Source organism: Erythrolamprus reginae, chromosome 2 (assembly GCF_031021105.1).
Source record: "Erythrolamprus reginae isolate rEryReg1 chromosome 2, rEryReg1.hap1, whole genome shotgun sequence".
NCBI lineage: Eukaryota > Metazoa > Chordata > Lepidosauria > Squamata > Dipsadidae > Erythrolamprus > Erythrolamprus reginae.
In genome coordinates this window covers 203,077,760-203,096,764 of record NC_091951.1, presented here as the reverse complement: position 1 = coordinate 203,096,764, position 19,005 = coordinate 203,077,760, and the positions used below count along the sequence as shown (strand labels likewise).

At 43.0% G+C, this 19,005-nt stretch overlaps 1 protein-coding gene across 3 annotated transcripts in view; it reads left to right on the top strand.

Moving 5' to 3' along the window:
* PLXNB3 (plexin B3) overlaps positions 1 to 19,005 on the top strand; it is a 100,630-nt gene that overhangs the window by 37,751 nt on the left and 43,874 nt on the right. For all 3 annotated transcript variants that reach the window (XM_070741350.1, XM_070741351.1, XM_070741349.1), the window contains exons 4-15: positions 1,659 to 1,784; positions 2,453 to 2,553; positions 2,834 to 2,966; positions 3,439 to 3,595; positions 7,062 to 7,170; positions 9,594 to 9,705; positions 9,812 to 9,946; positions 11,860 to 12,070; positions 14,896 to 15,068; positions 17,202 to 17,353; positions 18,495 to 18,600; positions 18,824 to 18,954. In XM_070741350.1, coding sequence (XP_070597451.1) covers positions 1,659 to 1,784; positions 2,453 to 2,553; positions 2,834 to 2,966; positions 3,439 to 3,595; positions 7,062 to 7,170; positions 9,594 to 9,705; positions 9,812 to 9,946; positions 11,860 to 12,070; positions 14,896 to 15,068; positions 17,202 to 17,353; positions 18,495 to 18,600; positions 18,824 to 18,954 — 1,646 coding nt within the window. The remainder of the gene's footprint in view (positions 1 to 1,658; positions 1,785 to 2,452; positions 2,554 to 2,833; positions 2,967 to 3,438; positions 3,596 to 7,061; positions 7,171 to 9,593; positions 9,706 to 9,811; positions 9,947 to 11,859; positions 12,071 to 14,895; positions 15,069 to 17,201; positions 17,354 to 18,494; positions 18,601 to 18,823; positions 18,955 to 19,005) is intronic.

Sequence of the window (19,005 nt, the reverse complement as noted above, 5' to 3'; positions counted from 1 at the left end):
GCTTCAGATTGCCCTGTTTGTGTTAATATGAAGTGTTATGAGATGCAGTAGTGTCAGCACGTCAAGGGGTCAAAAAAAAAAAAGACTGATCGGGGAGTCACAGCCCTGCAGTCAAAGCCCCTTCTCTTTTGCATGTAGGTTGACATCACATGCACATAGACACAGAAGGCATGGAGGGCTTTGAGTGCTGTTAAATGACTGTCTTTTTTTAAAAAAAACAACCTATTCTGCAAAGATAGTTTATAACCCAAGAAACGATCTTGGGCGTCACCCATATATTTCTCTTTACACCCAACAAAGCAAACAAGAAACAGGAAAAGGCTGCATGTCTTGGGGCAGAGAAATGGCGCCTCTGTTTGTTCGCTTCAGTACATCAATTCATGCTGTTTTTCAGATATCACCAGAATGGCTGGTCCCACTTCAAGTTTGAGGTGCAGTGGCTGCTTCAGGCATCACTTGTTGGGGTGTTATTCAGGGACAGCAAACTATTCATTATTTACTTTACTTTTGCTACTATGGGGCGGGTGTCTTCGTTTAGATCTTCAGCCTTAATATCTCAGCTTCTTCTTGATGTTTTTCAGCTGGAAGGGGAAGTCTTAAAAACCAAGCCAGTTCAGATAAAAGAAGCACCTGTGTACATCTACACATTCCATAATTAATTTTTCCAAGCCATTTCGCTTTAGCACACATGGTTTTTATTAAGAGTTTTCCCACCATCCTCTCAGTTTAGGTTGGCGTTCATCAAAAAAGTAAATCCTCAACCCACCTCACTGTAACCTGCCCAACAACTCCTTATTTTAAAGGCCATTGGTCCATTTTACAGAACTGTCTTTCCCAGAGTGCCTCTTCCATCCCATCATTTGTAAACAGCCACCAAGAGTGACAAAAGCAATTCCAAGGAATCTGCAGAACATCACAGCTGTTGCTACACACCTACAAATTACACCTGGAAAACTCTTTAGTTTTAAATGGAATTTAAAATAACTACTAAAAAGAAGTGCAGACTAAAGTGAAGTTATATGTCCCTTGAAAACAAGTCTATCTTTTCTTTCTTTTTGCTTTTTACCGTGTATAAATTTAGTCTAGGCCTATGTGATAAGTCAACTATGTAACTAAATAAGAACAAACCATAGTAAATATACTTAATTGAGATAAAATATATAAAGAAGAAAGAATGGTAAACTCCTGAAATGTAAGCCTAAAATCCTCAACCAATGTCAAACATGTTCGTTAATTTTGTTTATTTTAATTGTTTAATAAAGTTTATTTTTAAATTAAAAAAAAGAAAAGAAAACACGTCTGTCCTTCTGCTAGCCCGCCACAATACATATTTACAGAACCTCTAGTCCTGATTTAGCCACAAATTCAGCTGTGTGACCTTGGGCCAGTCCGCTCTCTTTCATCCCTGGGAAGCAGGCAAAGGTAAACCACTTCTGAAATCTTGCCAAAAACAAAACATCTGAAGGAACTTGTTCATGCAATTGCCAGGAGAGGGGAGAGAGATAGAGGTGGGATGCATCTACACCTACATATACTAGGAATTAGTAGCTGGGATTATGGGGAACTGAAACCCATTCACCTCTTGGTGGCTTCAGGTTAGAGACTGCTGGGCTCAGCATCTTGAGAACAGGCAGTGATGCTTCTATTATTTTATTTAGATCTACCTGAATGGCTCCGTGGCGCAGATCTACAGCACAATGCCCACCGGTCAGAATTCTCCTGTCAACTCGGATCTGCTTCTTGACAGCAGTGGCGCCTACTTATATGTGATGACAGCTTCACAGGTGATCCATCAGCTTGCTACTGTTTCCCATCTGTTTGTCAGGCAGGGAGTCCTCGGAGAGGGGCGGCATACAAATCTAAATAATAAATAAATAAATAAATAAAATAAATTCTGAACTGTATCTGGGCTTGAGAAAACCTGTTGTGTGGTTGTTTTTCGTTGTTTTCTTCTTCTGTCTGGGAGTATTTTTTATACAAAAAAAAGTTATGTGAAAAATACAGCATAGGTTGCTGCGTGTATATTTTCCATTAGCTCAGCGGTAAATTATTTCCCTTTATTAGATTATTGTATTATAGGGCTGATCCCTGCCTTTGGCAACCAACATGTCTCCAAAATTCTTTTTTTCTGTTTTTTTTAATTTATACTCCAGCTAAACACAGGCAACTGCACCAGAATGTTTTCAGTCCCAATCAAATTAGAAGCTGCTGCTTTTATCCTTTACCCTTAGCCCATTTTTTAGTTAAATATTTCATCTACCTTTATAACTCTTGAAATTCTGCCAAAATATACCGGCAAGCCTTGTGTTTAGAAGGGATTTGCCATTTATATCGTCTGGGTAGAAAACTTGATGCAAATTAGGTAGATTCTCCTGTTTGTGTCTACTGTAAAAATATGATTTGAATAACTTTTCCTATCCACATAAATAAAATATAATTCACTCTAACTCAGGTGTCCAAAATCCCAGTCTCAGAATGCCCTAATTTCCAAGACTGTACCTCATGCCTGGAAGCTGAAGACCCCTTTTGTGGCTGGTGTGTTCTACAGAGCAGGTGGGTCTCTGAGGAGAGAGTGCATAATACGAAGGGGTTGTTTTAAAAGGAGAGAGATGGATTCTGACAGGGTTGTACAATTCTCTGTTCCATTGTTAACTGAACCATGGCCTATTAAATTCTATCCAATTGCCTGGATGCACTCAAACACACTGAAATAATAAATCAACCACGCTGGCTGGGTTCACAGAATGCAAAGAATAAATAGCCAGTCTTATTTTAGCCTAGCATGTTGTATAAACCCAGCTTCTTTCTCTTCACCTCTAAATACGATTGGCAGGTGTACCCGGAAATTGGAATGTGAACGCCATCAGCTGGCCAATCACTGGCTCTGGAGTTACGAAGATGAGAGCCAGTGCTTGAGAGTGGAACAAATTTTACCAGCCAATCAGAGCCGAGAAACACAGACAGAGGTGCGTGAAATAGCAGGAAACCGAGCAGTGGATTTATTATGCTTTAACAACTGACCTATTCATCATCCTATGAAAATTTGCACATGTGAAATGAAACTCTTTGCGTTGCTTGGATTAATCTTAAGGTTGTTCCCCCGCTCGTATGCCCCAAGGCGTTATTGTTAAGAGGGAGAATGCATAAATTAGTAACTTGCTCAATTTTGTATAATGCTTCGTCTTCCAAAGATTTAACACTGAAGTGTCAAATCACTTTTAAATCAATTTTAGAATACTGGTTGTGTTATCAATGTTTTTTAATCAATTTTTAAATTTTATTATTAGATTTATAATGTATTGTGTTATTGTTGTGTTGTGAACCGCCACGAGTCTTCGGAGAGGGGCGGCATACAAATCTAATAAGTAATAATAAATAATAAAGGCCTCAATTGCCTTGTAATTCCAAGAAAATGTGCATGTTTCCTGTCCTACTCAGATCTCCTTGTTGGTTCCCAATCTCCCTGTACTGGGTGAAGGAGAGCATTACCTCTGTGCATTTGGGACCCAAGAAAGCCAGGCCCAGATGGAAGACTCTTGGATCCGCTGCTTATCACCTGTTCCTGAGCAGGTGCCACCTATCCAAGAAGGCAAAGGTAAGCATGGGGCTTGCATATGGCTCCTATGCTGAGTGTGTTACATTCCGATGCTGTTTAATAAGGGAGATTTAGCCAGAAGCCAGACAGATGCAGTGGAACTGCAGTGATAGAAAGACCATAGTAGACTAGTAGAAAAGTAATGCACCAGCAATTTAGGCTTTAGCTACCATATTTTTCAGTGTATAAGATGCACTGGAGTATAAGATGCACCTTGGTTTCGGGGGAGGAGGGGATCAACCTACCAGGTATTTATCTGGCTGGGGTCCTTAGTCTGGTGACCTTCAGCACATTATTTTATCCCGTGGTTAGGGCTGAAAAAAATCTTCTGAGGGAGTAGCAATAAAAACAAACCTACAAAGGCTTAGGGCTGGAAAAATCTTCTTCAGAGTAGGAAAGAAAAAAGTCCTGCAAGTCAGGAAGATCATTAGCATCTCATTAGGGCTGGAGAAAAAAGCTTCAAAAAAGCTACATTTGGAGTATAAGAAGCATCCATGTAAGATGTGTTTTATGCACCAAAAAATACAATATACAGTGGTACCTCTACTTACGAACTTAATTCGTTCCATGACCAGGTTCTTAAGTAGAAAAGTTTGTAAGAAGAAGCAATTTTTCCCGTATGAAAAAAGCAAATAATGCATGCGATTGGGGAGGGGGAGAGGGGTGGCATACAAATCTAATTAATAATAATAATAATAATAATAATAATAATAATAATAATAATAATAATTATTATTATTATTATTATTATTATTATTATTATTATTATTATTAAATCACAGGGAGGGCGGAGGCCCTGTTTCCTCCCAGGAGATTCCTAGAGAGGCCCCACAGAGGCTTCTCCCCACCTTTTCCGGCCCTGTTTCCTCCCAGGAGATTCCTAGAGAGGCCCCACAGAGGCTTTTCCCTGCCTTTTCGGGCCCTGTTTCCTCCCAGGAGATTCCTAGAGATGCCCCATGGAGGCTTCTCCCTGCCTTTTCTGGTTATAGTTTCAGAGGCTCGGGTTTGTAAGTGGAAAATGGTTCTTGAGAAGAAGCAAAAAAATCTTGCACACGCGGTTCTTATCTAGCAAAGTTCGTAAGTAGAGGCGTTTGTAGGTAGAGGTACAGTACTACTGTATGTCATTTTAATTTAAATAATTTCCCTATCAATTTGAATGGAAGCAACCTTAGCTGATCAAATCCTGATTTTGGGGCTACATAACCAGTAAAGGTACCAGAGCTGGCAAGCTTACTGCTTACCGGGACATCCCGAACCGACTCTCTGAGTGGCCATTAAAATCGACAGCGGGCTAAGAGCCACTAAAGCCACCGGACACCAAAGAGACAGATTAACCAGACCAGGAACCACCTAGCCGATAGGGAACCATAGCACCTCTGCTGACCCCAAGGCCAGTTCTCCTACAGTGTCTGCTAGAGATGCGGTGGTGGAAAGCCACATGGCATCAGCATGCTAAAAATTGCTGAAATCTCCCTCGCGCGAATGTCCTCACACAAGATTTCACTTGCTGCGCAGAAGCCAAATCTTGTGCGTGGGTTCGCGGGTGTGTGTCGGGGACACGCAGCTGCATGCACATCCCGGAATTTCCTACCGGGACGGATCACCTGCCCACACCGGCTGCTGCCCACCACTGTTTATATCCTACTTTGATGGGTGGTTGCACAATATGCATGTTCTGTATTCTATGTTTCAAACCCTGCTTGTGTTACCTTTGCTGTCCATCTTCAAGAGTATGCATCAAGCTGTCTTTGTTGGTTTGGAAGTTACAAAAAACCCCAAAGAAGTGCTGTTACGAGCTATATTGTCTGTGTGCGTGTGCGATTTCGCTACCCGCCCAGGTGCAGTAGCAGAATTGCGCTGGACTCTGCTATTATTCAGAGCGACAGGGGCGAGCACACGTCACCGTTCCATCTTAGCAGCCCACCTCTGTATATATCATATAATAAATGTATTTAATTAGACACAAAATTACCAAGGAAGACAGATATTTGATGCTACATTTAACAATGGCAACTAGACTGGCATATGCTCAAAATTGGAAGCAGGAACCCCTCCCCCTTCGATGTTAAATTTGATAATTAAAATACATGAGGTAGCAGAGATGAATAAGTTAACATTGGAACTCCAGGAAAAAGACAATACAGAATTTTACACTTGGACAGGTGGTATGACTGGCTAAGCCAAAAAAAATATTTGAAACTTTAACATTGTATACACTTCAAAAAGAAAACGAATAAAAGCAAAGAGTAATCTTATAAATCCTTTTAGCAATGGTCAACCAAGTAAGCAGACAAACTGTTGCTAAACACACCCATTGACTCCTATTAAAATACCAATTCACAGTAATGAGAAATAATGTAACCCAGAAAAAGAAACACAAAGAGATATAAACCATGTACAGTGGTACCTCTACTTAAGAACGCTTCTACTTAAGAACTTTTCTAGATAAGAACCGGGTGTTCCAGATTTTTTTGCCTCTTCTTAAGGACCATTTTCTACTTAAGAACCCGAGCCAGGAAAAATTTCCCAGGAAATTTGGGCCCGGCCAGTTTCCTGCCATTCCCCCTGGGTTTCTCTCTCTGGCACAGTATATGGGAGGTAGCCTCACGCCAGGTGTATGGGAGGCGTGTGCTCCTCCTCGCCGCCTTAGAGTTCCTCTTTTTGTTTTTTTAAGCCTTAAAGTTTTGGATTCTTTGGATTCCCCTCCCCTCCTTCCTTCAGCAGTGACTGTCCTCCTCCTCTTCCTCCTCCCACCCAAATTCCGAGCTTTTATTTCTTTCCTAATGGGTTTGCACACATTATTTGCTTTTACACTGATTCCTATGTGAAAAATTGCTTCTATTTACAAACTTTTCTACTTAAGAACCTGGTCACAGAACAAATAAAGTTCTTAAGTAGAGGTACCACTGTAATTTATAAAGCGTAGTTTACAATAAAGTTAGAAAACGAAATAGAATAAAGTATAGATAGGCTGTAAGGGACAAGGCTCAGCAGAATAGCAGGCATATATGTTAAGTGTTACATGCTTAAGTTTTGATACCAAAGTAACCTATATACAGGGGTAGGCTGCTGCCCAGACTGGGGAGTAGCGCAGTGCGGTAGTGAAAATGGGACTCAACCCCAGAGCACCCAATTTGCACTGAAAGATGTTGAAAGAAAATGCCTATATATGAAAAATCTGTATGCTCTTGTATGTTATGTTTTTGTTTGTATGTTTTTTTGTCTTTGTTTTTGTTGTTTTAAATGTAAATATTCAATAAAGATGTTTTTTTTTTTTAAACAAATGTATTTATATTACATAGTTATGTAGTATACAATAGGCTATAACAAAGGTAATTTTCAGAAAAGAAGATAAGAAGGCTTGTTTGTATAAGTGTTGTGTGGGCGTGTGTGACAAGTTCTCTCTTGCTGGCTACTTGGATGGGGGAAAATTGACTTCAGGTACTTTCTCCTTTCTCTTCCTCAGACCATGTGACTGTGACGTTAGCTCTGATGTTCCAGGACGTTGTCATAACCTCTCTGGGATTCTCCTTCTACGACTGTAATGCCGTGAGCCAACTCGCTGATTCCACCCCGTGAGCGAATGTTGAGTGGGGATGAAGGCAGGGTGGGGTGGGGGTGGCAAAGGCTGGGGGTGGATGACTAACAAGAGGCCTTAGGTTAAAGCAGAATCATCATATCTTGCATGAAAAGTTTTGCATGAAAAAGTGTTTTTAATAGGAAAGTGAACACAAGAACAAGGGGGCACAATGTGAGGTTAGTTGGGGGAAAGATCAGAAGTAACATGAGAAAATATTATTTTACTGAAAGAGTAGCAGATACTTGGAACAAACTTCCAGCAGACGTGATTGGTAAATCCACAGTAACTGAATTTAAACATGCATGGGATAAACATATATCCATCCTAAGATAAAATACAGGAAATAGTATAAGGGCAGACTAGATTGACCATGAGGTCTTTTTCTGCTGTCAATCTTCTATGTTTCTATGTCTTTGTTTCTAATTTTGGATTTCCGCACATGAAAAAGTAGAATACTAATATTTTATTCTAAAGTGTGCAGATTTACTCGTTCTTATTTATTTATTATTTAGATTTATATGTCTCCCAATCCTGTAGGCCTCAGGGTGGCTTCCAGCAAAAATACAAACAATATAAATAATTAAAATATAACAATTAAAAGTACAATAAAACCCTTAAATATCTACAATCATACTATCAAACATACCAATCAAAACATATCTAGGCCGGAATAAGATGTCAAATCTCACGGCCCTCAGGCCTGCCGGCAGAGCCAGGTCTTTCAGGGCCTTTCGGAGAGTCAGTAATGTGTGGGGAATATGGACCTCAGGGAGTAGATTCCAAAGAGCTGGGGCTGCCACAGAGAAGGCCCTTTCCTGTGTACCTGCCAACCGACACTGCTTAGTTGACGGGACCCGGAGAAGGCCAACTCTCTGGGGTCTAATCAATCACTGGGAGGTATGCGGCAGGAGACTGTCCCGTAAATATTCCCGATTTTCCAGGTACATCTATATTTCTCATTCTTCATAATTTATCCTGGTGACAAAAATGTCATGTACATATACATACATACCCTATAGCAGTGTTTCCCAACCTTGGCAACTTGAAGATATCTGGACTTCAACTCCCAGAATTCCCCAGCCAGCATTCACTGGCTGGGGAATTCTGGGAGTTGAAGTCCAAATATCTTCAAGTTGCCACTGTTGGTAAACAGTGCCCTATAGTATAGAGCCTTCCCCTCTCATCAGTATCATCTTCCTCAGCTATCTCTGGGTAAAAGATTCAATATTTGAATTACTTTGCTGCTTGCTCTAAATATGAGAAAGTTAAGAGAATGAGAGATAGGAAGTTCTTTTAACATAGTAACCTCCCTATTTCTTTACAACTCAGCGGGGTATTGAAAAGGTTTAGGAGATTGAAATTCTGACCATCAACAGGATATGTTTCCTAGAAGTGAACAGAATATTACCAAAGTTGCTATGGGGATAGTGGTTGACAAGAGAAAAATCAGGTTAAAAATGGGCTGGATTAATCTCTGTTTGGAGTGCTGCTGATTTCTCCATGCTAAGCCTCCTTCCCTCTTCTTCCCAGAGAAGAATTATAGTTAAGGCAGTGTTTCTCAACGGAAAGTTGAAAATGCTATCTGGGGAATTCTGGGAGTTGAATCCATACATCTGGATTTAGGGGTAGTGATTTCTGACAGTCTCAAAATGGGTGAAGAGTGCAGTCAGGCGGTAGGGAAAGCAAGTAGGATGCTTGGCTGCATAGCTAGAGGTATAACAAGAAGCTAGAGGGAGATTATGATCCCGCTATATAGAGTGCTGGTGAGACCACATTTGGAATACTGTGTTCAGTTCTGGAGACCTCACCTACAAAAAGATATTGACAAAATTGAACGGGTCCAAAGACGGGCTACAAGGATGGTGGAAGGTCTTAAGTATAAAACGTATCAGCAAAGACTTAATGAACTCAATCTGTATAGTCTGGAGGACAGAAGGGAAAGGGGGGACATGATCAAAACATTTAAATATGTTAAAGGGTTAAATAAGGTCCAGGAGGGAAGTGTTTTTAAAAGGAAAGTGAACACAAGAACAAGGGGACACAATCTGAAGTTAGTTGGGGGAAAGATCAAAAGCAACATGAGAAAATATTATTTTACTGAAAGAGTAGTAGATCCTTGGAACAAACTTCCAGCAGACCTGGTAGATAAATCCAATTTAAACATGCCTGGGATAAACATATATCCATCCTAAGATAAAATACAGAAAATAGTATAAGGGCAGACTAGATGGACCATGAGGTCTTTTTCTGCCGTCAATCTTCTATGTTTCTATGTTTCTATCTTCAAATTGCTATGGTTGAGAAACCCCTAAGTTAAGGGCTTGGAAAGATTTCCAGTAGCAAGTTTTCCTTACCTTGCGGATCTCACATAATCTTAGTTAAAGTTAGTTTTTCCTTGATCCTTCTTTCTCCCAATAGATGTGGAACATGTGTAGACAGCCTTTGGATGTGCCACTGGTGTCCGTCCAGTCATCGCTGTGTCTCTGAAGGGCCCTGCCCAAATGCAGAGGGACTTGTCTACAACCACAAGGTGAGCAACATATACTTCGGAGCATGGGTGTCCTGGCTTTCCAGAACAAATGGGCAGGAAAGTACCCGAAGCCTGAAGCTGCAGCCTACCTGTCTATTTCTCCTAGGCGTTGGCTGAAGGACCCCAGGGTCGAGCTGCCTGTCCCAGTGTGGGGAGAGATGGAGAAATCCCTCTGATTCCTGTCAATGTGGAAATGCCAATCAATCTGGTGGCCTGGAATCTACACTTAGCAGTTAGCCAGGTAAATCAGAGTCCTCGGAAGAAGCATGGAGGTGAAAACGAGTGGCTTTGAGAAAGTCCTTTGCTTTTCCCCCCCTACTCCAATCACATATGCAAAATAATATACCATCAATTTTAAAATACTACAATACAGTGATTAATTTTTTTGAATTCGGTATTCATAATCTATTCAATGCTACCTTTTTTACATTTGACATCTGGACAAAAATTATTCAAATTTCTTATATGCATTTAAAAAGCTATTAACTAATATAGGGTTTTTTAGGCTGCTTCTTTTCTAATTACAGCGATCCCTCGATCTTCGCGATCTCGATCTTCGCGAAACGCTATATCGCGATTTTTCCCACCTGATGATGTCACTCTCTTCCTTCCTTTCTCATCTTTCTTTCTCTCTCTCTTTCTCTATCTTGCTTCTTCCTCTCTCACACTCTCTTCCTCCCTCTCTCATCTCTTTCTTTCCTTTTCTCTCTTTCTCTATCTCTCCCCCTCTTGCTGGCGGGCGGCGGGCGGCGGGCGGGCGAGCAGGGGCATCAGCGAGGAGCCGGGGTTTCCCCTTTTCGTGGGCGGCGGGGAAACCCCGATCTTCGTCTGCTCGCTGCTGCTGCAGCAGCAGCGAGCAGACGAAGATCCGGGTTTCCCCGCCGCCCACGCAAAGGGGAAAGCCCGATTCGGCTCCTCGCTGCTGCCGCCGAGCAGATCAGCTGCTGGGCGGCCGCAGCAGCAGCGAGCAGACGAAGATCCGGGTTTCCCCGCCGCCCACGCAAAGGGGAAAGCCCGATTCGGCTCCTCGCTGCCGCCGCCGAGCACATCAGCTGCTGGGCGGCCGCAGCAGCAGCGAGCAGACGAAGATCCGGGTTTCCCCGCCGCCCACGCAAAGGGGAAAGCCCGATTCGGCTCCTCGCTGCTGCCGCCGAGCAGATCAGCTGCTGGGCGGCCGCAGCAGCAGCGAGCAGACGAAGATCCGGGTTTCCCCACCGCCCATGCAAAGGGGAAAGCCCGATTCGGCTCCTCGCTGCTGCCGCCGAGCAGATCAGCTGCTGGGCGGCCACAGCAGCAGCGAGCAGACGAAGATCCGGGTTTCCCCGCTGCCCACGCAAAGGGGAAAGCCCGATTCGGCTCCTCGCTGCGGCCGCCGAGCAGATCAGCTGCTGGCCGGCCGCAGCAGCAGCGAGCAGATGAAGATCCGGGTTTCCCCGCCGCCCACGCAAAGGGGAAAGCCCGATTCGGCTCCTCGCTGCTGCCGCCGAGCAGATCAGCTGCTGGGCGGCCGCAGCAGCAGCGAGCAGACGAAGATCCGGGTTTCCCCGCCGCCCACGCAAAGGGGAAAGCCCGATTCGGCTCCTCGCTGCTGCCGCCGAGCAGATCAGCTGCTGGGCGGCCACAGCAGCAGCGAGCAGACGAAGATCCGGGTTTCCCTGCCGCCCACGCAAACTCCACCATCTGCACATGCGCGGCCATGGAAAAAGGGTGCGCATGCGCAGATGGTGTTTTTACTTCCGCAACCCTACATCGCGAAAAATCGATTATCGCGAGGGGTCTTGGAACGGAACCCTCGCGATAATCGAGGGATCACTGTACATCTAATCATTTAGGCCATCGTGCTTCAGACTTCTCCATATATCCTAATATCAATTTCATGTATATTTCTTACCATTACTTTTATTGTAGTTGCCGTTTAAAAAAAAAGAAAGAAAGAAAGAAAGCAGAATTCCCAGAATTTGCTTTGACATGCCTATGCGAGATGCAACGTGGAATACGCTAAAGCTCTCTTCCCTTAAAGAATTCTGACTATTGGAAGGATGTTTGTGACTCCTAGGAATGTGGGATTAAAGATGGACTAACTTTGGGGAGAAAATTGGGAAGAAGAATTGATGTGTAAACAGAGCCATGTTGTACCTTCCCTCTATCCCTTAGGATCCAGCAACAGTCTTCTGTGTATTAGAAGTGGAAGGAGTCCCAATTTTTGCTCCAGCATCCCTGGAAGAAAGGGAGGAGAAAGTATCCCATCATGTGAGGTGTCAGTCACAATCATATCGCTATAGCCAAACTCTCCCAGAACTGCGTGTGCCTCTCTATATTGTAGTGGGGGATAACCAACGCCTTGATAGCCATGAAGATTTATATGGTAAGGGAATCGGCTTTTGGTTTTGTGATGTGTGCAGATCTCCGATTTAAGGGAATCTTTGTCTCTGATTCTAAAAAAGGCTTCTACCCTCTATGGATTCCCCATCTTTTCTGAATCTTTGTGATCAGTGTGTTATTAAAAAGTGGTGGAATTATTTGAACATTGAGATTGTATTGGAAGAATTTTAATCAGGTTGCCAGCAATTGTCGCTGTCAATTGTGATGTCCATTTGCTTATTAATTTTGAACAAAGCTTTGGAAATTAAAAAAAAATTCAAATCCTCTTTCTTGATCAATTATTTTAATTTTAGTATGCTACACTAATTAACAGAACAAAAAGTATAATAGCAATAGCATTTAAGACTTATGTACTGCTTCAGTGCTTTACATCCCTCTCTAAGCGGTTTTAGAGTCAGCATATTGCCCCCAACAATCTGGGTCTTCTTTGACTGACCTAAGAAGGATGGAAGGCTGAATCAACCTTCAGCTGGTGAGAACTGAACTGCAGTCGCCTGCAATACTGCATTCTAACCACTGAGCCACCACCACTTTTAACTATATTTTAACAATATAATATAGCTTCAAAATTTCTCAGCTGATCATTTTGAAATTATCTTCTGTTTTAATGCAGATTAACGAAGATCTCGATAAATAGTCTAGAAAGGCCAGTTAGACAGGGACTGCATTAATGGAAGCGTCACACAGATCATAAAGATAATAGTTCCATCATATTATGCTCAATACTGCATTCTAACTACTGTGCCGCCACCACTACTTTTAACCCTATTTTAACAATATAACATAGCTTCAGAATTTCTCAACTGATCATTTTGAAATTATCTTCTGTTTTAATGCAGATTAGATAAATAGATCTAGATAAATAGTCTAGAAAGGCCAGTTAGACTGGGACTGCATTAATGGAAGTATCACACAGATCATAAAGATAATAGTTCCATCATATTATGCTCTGGTTAACTCACACTCGGAGTACCTTGTACTGTGTTTAATTGCAGACACTGCATTTAGAAAAGAGAATCGGTTTGGAGGGGAGTCATAGCAGGGAGTTGAAATCAACCTATAAGGATGAATTAAAGGATTTGGTCTATAAGAGAACATTGAGTACCATATTTTTGGTAAAAGCTGGGAACATCATTAGCATCTACTTAGGGCTGGAAAAAAATTCAAAAAAAGCTACAGAGTATAAGATGCACCCATATTTTTAGGGAGGAAAAGGGTATGTCTTATACTCTGAAAAATATGGTAGTTAAAGTGATCTAAAGAGCTGCCACATAGAAAAAGTGGACCTGTTGTCTGCTGCAGCTGAAAGCAGAACAAAGATGGATGGATGGTTAGTGGGTCCCTGGGAAGGGGCTGGGATTAGATGTTCAATATCTTCTCTTCCAATTCATTTATTCTTATACTACTTCTAAGACACATACAGGGTTTTCTCTTTCCTGTCCAGATTAAATGCCGCAAAATGAAAAATGGAAGTATCTTTTACTTTAGACCAAAAAAGATCTGAAAATACGGGTTATAAAACTACTGAAAAATTAGTCTATGTCTGTTGTGATGCCGTCTGAGGCCCCTCAGGGAACGGCTGATCCTCTGCCGGCTTCCTGCTCAGAGGGGGAGGATGAGGAACAGGAGGTTCAGGCAGACGGGGAGGAGGAATCTCAGGCTGAGGGAGAGGGAGGACAGCCAGAGTCCCCCGAGAGGGAGCTCTCCCCAGCAAGCAGCCTGGATTCCTTAGATGAAAATGCACAAGCAATAATCGATCTCCGGCAGAGAAGAGCAACACAACGAAGGGGACAATTAGCCAGGTACTTTCAGCACTAAAGAGGCAACAGCTGGGTTTGGGTGTGGTGCTCTCTGGAAAGGCTGGAAAGGCAGACCCACCCTTCCTGGCTTGTGGAGTATTATCTTTGGGAGTCCTGGGACCTGGCTGTGATCTTTGGCGTCTTGGAATTCTGGTTTGTGACTTTGAATACTGAAACCTTGGGGGGAAAAGGTGTGGGTCTTATTCTCTACAGTGGTGGGTGTGCCAGCAAGAAGTCTGCTGTATTGTCTGGCCATCAGGACTCTGCTGTGAAGTCTCATAGCCTGCCTGTTGGGAAGAACAGGTTTTTCTCTGTGTTTATTTTTCAAACTATAAAGTGCTTTTGCTTTTACCAGCGTGTCTGGCTGCTTTTTCCAGTTGGTGTTGAAGTCTGGGGGCACCCAGACAGAACAATGTCTAGAGTTTTAACGATCCGTTTAATGAAAAAGTTATTGTTATATATTTTCCCTCTTATTAATCACATGTTGCTTTCAACTGTACAAACGTCTTTCTCCTTATAGAATATACACAACATGTCTCTCCGTTACTTATGCAACGTTCTTTCTTATTTTGAATTCGTTTATTCATGATGTTATGTTGATACTCTTGGTTTTCTTTTTAATTTTTTTTTTAAAGATGGGCAGGGAAAGGAAGACAGAGGTTGCTGATTATGGTTTGGGTTTCACTCAAGAGCTTTTCCCAAAATACCCAAAGGGCCATTTTGTGCAGGACAAAATACATGATCCAAAAGAAACAAATATTTGTTTATCTCTTTTTTTTTTAAAGGCATAAAGCTTAAAATATGGCGCAAAATACTTTTTAAACTTGGATTTTCCCAACTTTCAGGATGCCCATCAGCGTCTTGCTCTTCTGAAAATCATGTAGCTTTGCACTAGCTTATCTTTCCCTGGATAGCAATGAAATGTGTTTGCCGTAGAGAAGGCAGCCTTAAGCAAGGCAATGTTAAACTACTGTAGTGTTCACCTCTTGTCTTTTTTGCTTCCCCTCAGTGACTTTGTACAACTGTTCTGCTGGCCGTTCGGACTGCAGTCGCTGCAAAGCGGCCCCCCAACATTTCCACTGTGTCTGGTGTCAATCAGAAAAGGAGACTGGCTGTGTCTATGAGAACTCTTGTCCATCCAAAGTTGGTGTGGCTACTTGCCCGTCGCCCATCATCTACTCGGTGAGAAGCAACATCACTGGGCTCGTTGTCTCCCTGCCTGATTGTTCTACATTCAGATTTTTTTTTAATGGAAAGGAATACAGTGGTACCTCATCATACGAACTTAATTGGTTCCAGGAGGAGGTTCGTAAGGTGAAAAGTTCGTAAGATGAAACAATGTTTCCCATAGGAATCAATGTAAAAGCAAATAATGCGTGCAAATCCTTCAGGAAAATCCCAAACTTTAGAAGGGAGGCGAACAGAGGGCAGGGAGGAGCAGCTAGAGGAGGCAGGTGGAAGAAGCAAGGCTAGGCTAAAGGGTGAGTGGGAAGGAAGAAAGGCAAGGGGGTGCCCCTCCCTTTTCTTTCTTCAAAAGACACCGTTTCAGTTCCTTTGCAAGCACGTTGGTCTCTGCAAAAATTTTCCTCCCCCAAGCTGCCCCTCCCTCCTCCCTTTTCTTTCTTAAAAAGACACCCTTTCAGTTCCTTTGCAAGCAGGTTGTTCTCTACAAAATTTTTCCTCCCCCAAGCTGCCCCTCCCTCCTCCCTTTTCTTTCTTAAAAAGACACCCTTTCAGTTCCTTTGCAAGCACATTGTTCTCTGCAAAATGTTTCCTACTCCAAGCAGCCCCTCCCTTTTCTTTCTTTAAAAAAGGGGGGAAAAAGAAACCCTTTCATCTCAGCAGCAGCTGCTTGGGTTTGTAAGGTGAAAATAGTTCAGAAGAAGAGGCAAAAAAATCTTAAACACTGGGTTCGTATCTTGAAAAGTTCGTTAGAAGAGGCGTTCGTAAGATGAGGTACCACTGTATTAGGATTTCTCCCTGATACCTCAGATCTTGATTTACCACCTTAGTTTTGTCACATACACACATACCTACCACCCTTTCAGTAATTCACTCATTAGAAAGAGCCAAAGCTCTTCCATGGTAAATCAGCTATCTCAATCCAATTACTTTTCAATTCCATTGGGATTTCCAGCCTCCCAATGGAATATAGGAGAGGTGCTTGGCTGTAACCTCAGTGCTAATATTTTTGTCTTTTGTTTTAGCAGAGTTTGAAGAAAGTTGCTGGTTTACAGCTCCAATAATATTATAATATTGGCTATGCTATAAATGTTTTACAGTGATCCCTCGATTTTCGCGATCTCAATCTTTGCGAAACGCTATATCGCGATTTTCCCACCCGATGACGTCACTCTCTTCCTTCCTTTCTCATCTTTCTTTCTCTCTCTCTTTCTCTATCTTGCTTCTTCCTCTCTCACACTCTCTTCCTCCCTCTCTCATCTCTTTCTTTCCTTCTCTCTCTTTCTCTATCACTCCCCCTCTTGCTGGCGGGCGGCGGGCGAGCGGGGGCATCAGCGAGGAGCCGGGCTTTCCCCTTTGCGTGGGCGGCGGGGAAACCCCGATCTTCGTCTGCTCGCTGCTGCTGCGCTGCCAAGCAGATCAGCTGCTGGGCGGCCGCAGCAGCAGCGAGCAGACGAAGATCGGGGTTTCCCCGCCGCCCACGCAAAGGGGAAAGCCCGATTCGGCTCCTCGCTGCTGCCGCCGAGCAGATCAGCTGCTGGGCGGCCGAAGGAACCTTCCCTGGGTCTTCCCCTTTGTGTGGGCAGCGGGGAAGACCCAGGGAAGGTTCCTTCGGCCGCCCAGCAGCTGATCTGCTCGGCGGCAGTAGTGATTAGCCGAATCGGGCTTTCCCCTTTGCGTGGGCGGCGGGGAAACCCCGATCTTCGTCTGCTCGCTGCTGCTGCGCTGCCAAGCAGGTCAGCTGCTGGGCGGCCGCAGCAGCAGCGAGCAGACGAAGATCGGGGTTTCCCCGCCGCCCACGCAAACTCCACCATCTGCGCATGCGCGGCCATGGAAAAAAGGGCGCGCATGTGCAGATGGTGTTTTTACTTCCGCAACCCTACATCGCGAAAAATCGATTATCGCGAGGGGTCTTGGAACGGAACCCTCGCGATAATCGAGGGATCACTGTATATTGGTTTTAATTTTTATTATTGGATTTGTAATGCATTGTATTATTAGCATGTTGTGAGCCACCCCGAGTCTTCGGAGAGGGGAGGCATACAAATCTAATTAATAATAATAATAATAATAATAATAATAATAATAATAATAACAACAACAACAACAACGCCATATAATCCTGTTTCCTAGATATCTCCACTCACTGGACCTTTGGAAGGAGAAATGACTCTCACTGTGATAGGATCCAACCTGGGTCACCGCTTTGAAGATGTGGCTAGAGGTGTGCTTGTAGCTGGGCTGCCATGTGTTCCTGATCCAGCTCAGTACATAGTTTCCACTCGGTAAGGGCCACTCCCTGCATGTAACCAGTTCTTTGAAACCAAAGCAGTGAGCATTTGGTTTAGAGTTGCACAGAAATACGATCTTTAAGGAAATTGGCAAGAATTAATTTGACCAGCATTGCTTTGCTTATCAAGCCTGAATTAGTCTGTATGAGCTGGTGATGATGAGTTGAGTCTGCCACCTTCCCATTAAACCTAAATACAGTGAATTCGGAAAGTATTCAGGCCCCCTTCCCTCTTGTTAATTTTGTTATGCGGCAGCCTGATTCCACAGTTCTTGAAATTCAATTTTGTTCTCATTAATCTACAGTATCAATATCCCATAATGCCAAAGTCAAATCAGAATTTTAAAATTGTCTGTAAATGCACTAAGCTAAAATGTGATTTGCTTGTTTTTTGCTTTAGCATCTTGGTTTAATCTAATTACAAGAAGATATTTACGGCTTAGCATGATACATGAATTTGATCAATAGCAGACTATTTCACAAACTATAAGCAAATAACGATTTTGAACGATATATAAAACTAGCCCATGGTTTGTTGCTTTCATGATACTAATCTATTATGTTTCAAGAATTTACCACAGCCTGATATAAAGTTGTCTTTTATCTGATAAAGTTCTTTTACTGTATTTAAATTTGGTAACCAATCTATTTCTTGGATTCCAAACATTTCTAATATTAAAGAAATAGTACATCTCTGGAATAGGAACCTCCATTTTTTTCTACCTACATCTACAGTACTTAACACTGTTTTTCCCCCAGTGAAAAAGCTTCAAACATAACCTTTCCATAGGGGAATGCAATGGTTTCTGCAGCATTAAGCTATGTAATTGGCATAGCATTCATTCTCAGCTGGCCATTAATATTCTCATCAAATGAAAGGGCCGAGGAAAGCCAAAATGCCAGGCTCAATCTGTAGCTAAGCTGAACTCCAGAGCATTTGTCCAAAAACAGGAGGAGCTGAAAACTCCTCTTATTTCTGATTCTGTAATTTATTGTTCTTAGCTAATAAAACTTACTTTGAAAAGCAGGTTCCCACGAGAAGCCTGCACCCTTTTTTTCATTCTTTAAAAAATGCAGCCCTGCTGTGAATTTCTGCAGGCTTGCTCATAATAGGGCCTTCCTGCTGTTCCTTACAGGATTGTCTGTAATGTGCCCCCTGGAAAACGAGGTTTATCTGGCCCTGTTCAGGTCACCATTGGAGATCGGCCCCCAGGGATTTCCAAGAACCACTTCACCTACCAGGTTAGTGTTTGACAGAGGGAGGGGACGGAAGGACATTCAGAGTTTTTTCCCTAAGGAAGATTGACACCGGGTATAAGGAAGAGCGAGGCACATTTGTTTGCAGTGAGCCGATGACACAATGTGCCTGTGTTATGGTTATGGGAGGCGATGAGGAAAGACAAGGCAGATGCTGTGAATACCACCAACACTGCCTATCAGCCCTCACAGTTGCTTCTATTCTCAGGATCCGACCCTGCTCAATCTACAGCCAGGCCTTGGTCCCATGGCTGGAGGAACCAGAATAACCATCTCTGGCGAAGACCTCCTAACTGGTCCTGAGGTTACTGTCAGTGTGGGCAACCTGCCCTGTATTCTGTGAGTATTCTTTTCCATCATCTCTCCCTCCTCTCTCTCTCTCTCTCTCTC